Source organism: Bidens hawaiensis, unplaced genomic scaffold (genome assembly GCF_021521415.1).
Source record: "Bidens hawaiensis isolate Kalapana, Puna unplaced genomic scaffold, B.hawaiensis_p1.1 tig00031118_1, whole genome shotgun sequence".
NCBI lineage: Eukaryota > Viridiplantae > Streptophyta > Magnoliopsida > Asterales > Asteraceae > Bidens > Bidens hawaiensis.
Window position 1 is genome coordinate 174,999 of NW_027505204.1, and position 2,512 is coordinate 177,510.

General features: G+C 35.3%; 1 protein-coding gene across 1 annotated transcript; it reads left to right on the forward strand.

The window, feature by feature from the left end:
• The first annotated feature begins 251 nt into the window (after positions 1–251).
• On the forward strand, positions 252–2,021 carry LOC143611450 (transmembrane emp24 domain-containing protein p24delta7-like). The gene is made up of 4 exons (XM_077085643.1): positions 252–440; positions 1,337–1,546; positions 1,613–1,689; positions 1,805–2,021. Exons 1-4 carry the CDS (start codon positions 252–254, stop codon positions 1,947–1,949), a joined length of 621 nt encoding a protein of 206 aa, XP_076941758.1. The 3' UTR covers positions 1,950–2,021.
• Positions 2,022–2,512: the final 491 nt, after the last annotated feature.

Below are 2,512 nucleotides of genomic sequence, written 5' to 3' on the forward strand. Positions count from 1 at the left end.
GCTCGGCTCGTAAACAGTTGCATACACAAAGCAATAATCCTTGAGTGAAAGACTAACTAAATATAAATATTGGGGGGTATACATAACAAAACATAATATTACAATCTCATTAGCAATTTAAATATATAAAAATAGTAAGTGAATATGTTCGTTATCGGTGGTTACATTATTCAGTAGACAAGTGATCCGAGATCGCAGATAGCTCTTTCTAGGGTTCTTATTTGGACAAATAATATCCCCCAAAACAAACAATGTGGAGATCTGTGGTGTTTGTGACATTAGGGTTAATTAGCGTAGTGAATGGAATGAGATTCGACATCAAAAGCGGAGCAACAAAATGCATAATGGATGATCTTAAAGCGGTTTCGTTGTCTGTGGGGACGTACAGCATCATCAGTAAAGACGTTCCTCTGCCTGAATCCCATCGCATCACTGTCAGGGTACGTACCAACAAAATTAATTACCCTACTTATTTATATATATATACGGTATACGTTAGGAAGTGTGTTTAGAATAATAATTAATGATTAGTACGTACCAACAAAATTAATGATGGATGCATGATTATGATTAGGTCATTTCACTAAGTTTTGGATTTGCCTTTATGATTGTGATTATTAAGAATTAGAATAAAGATGATTAGTGGCATAAGGGTGATTAACACTAGATAGTTATGTTATTAGGGGCCTGTGGTGGAAACGCCACACATACTAACGTCTCTGTCACATCGTATGAGCTAGTCATGTGATCATGTCAAATCAACTCTCACACCAAAGCCTGTCACGTTATATACGGGTTGTATGATAGGCTGAAAAATTGGTCATGCGGACCACATGACTTGTTGGTGATCGCATGAGTAATTTCTTTGTTAGACAAATTAAAAGCATCATAAAAAGCCATATGACTTTGTTGGTGGTCACAACAGTTATTTTTTGTTAGTCAAGAGCATCATACAAGACGTATAATTTGCCCCTCATACCATCCGTACAGCCATTTTCTCCCTGTTATGTTATACGGCCCATATGACCATCTTCTCCCTATTATATACTACCCTTATATGCCCATATGGCTCGTGTGACACGTCAATAGTGTTTCAATACTCATGTGGCAGTTGTGTTTGTTTAGCTCTTCCCTTTTGGCAATGATCACTGTTACACATTATGTTGTAGTCATTTTTCAAAAAACAACTCTTGGTAAGCATTGATGAAATAGTTTTGGTAATTAGCTCTACATGAATATGAGACATAGTCTCCATTAACTTGTATACTCAAGAACCTGTGGCCTTTAACTAACCAAATTGACGGGAATTTGTTATTTATGACATGTTCTTATATAGATAACATCGCCACTCGGGAACAACTGTCACTATGCAGATCAAAAAGAATCTGGTACTTTTGCATTCACTGCACATGAGGATGGGGATTATATGGCATGTTTCTGGGTTGCTAAACACGATCCACCGACAATGTTGACTGTTGACTTTGAATGGAGATCTGGTCTTGCAGCAAAAGATTGGTCTCAAGTAGCTAAAAGAGGCCAACTTGAGGTGAGTTTCAATTATTATTGTTGTGTTACTTTTATAAACTCTTATGGTTGTAATTTGTTTGGACAGATGATGGAACTTGACTTGAGGAAACTGTTTGATACCATTTCCAATATCCATTTTGAAATGTATTATCTTCGCCAGAGGTAAGCGTTATAAAGTTGATCAATTGGTGCATTTCGTCGCATTAACCATTATACATGTAAACCAAATAAATCTCTTAATAGTATCTTGTTTAATATGGAATATGGAATGCTGCAGGGAGGAAGCAATGCAGATTCTAATTAGAGCAACCAATGCAAAGATGGCCACGTTTAGCTTCTTCTCGCTCATCGTTTGCCTAGCAGTGGTCTCTATGCAACTCTGGCATTTGAAGAGATTCTTCGAGAAGAAGAAGCTCATCTAGGTTTTTTGTTCCCTGATCGAGTTGATTACATTCAGATTTCGGGTTTTTTTTAACTTTATTATATCAATTCATCTGTAAGGCATCTGCATTCATATTTTTTTATTATTTAACTTTATATATGCATGTATAACGCCTCTAAACGACTGTGAAAATGATCAAATTATTTAAAAGTTAAGAGATGTATTCAAAATTTGTTTATGACATGATTATGCAGTTATACATATATAAAACACTACGTTAAAAACTCGTGTGATACACGAGTTGCATTAATATATAATTATATAAAAAAACAGATTGACCCATTTATTTCTATATTCCGATAGAATCCTAAGGGGCTAAGACTACAATTTGGCTATTTAAAATAGGGATATTGGTTTTTAATATTCTAAACTTTAACTCATTAGACGATAGTACTCCAAACTAACGATTTGTCTCCCACCACTCTCAACTTGTAACTTGTTTTCTTTTATCACTCCCGAACTTAACGGACTCTAACTCTGTTAATATTTTTTTTGGCGTGGCATGTTTTTGCTGATGTGGCTTGCTATGTGGAAAATACATTA

What these genes read in the sequence shown, in the direction of transcription:
- LOC143611450 (XM_077085643.1), top strand. Translation starts at nt 252, where the DNA reads ATGTGGAGATCTGTGGTGTTTGTGACATTAGGGTTAATTAGCGTAGTG. An exon ending in CTAAAAGAGGCCAACTTGAG is followed by an intron (nt 1,547 to 1,612) that starts GTGAGTTTCAAT and finishes TTGTTTGGACAG; the next exon opens with ATGATGGAACTTGACTTGAG. An exon ending in ATGTATTATCTTCGCCAGAG is followed by an intron (nt 1,690 to 1,804) that starts GTAAGCGTTATA and finishes GGAATGCTGCAG; the next exon opens with GGAGGAAGCAATGCAGATTC.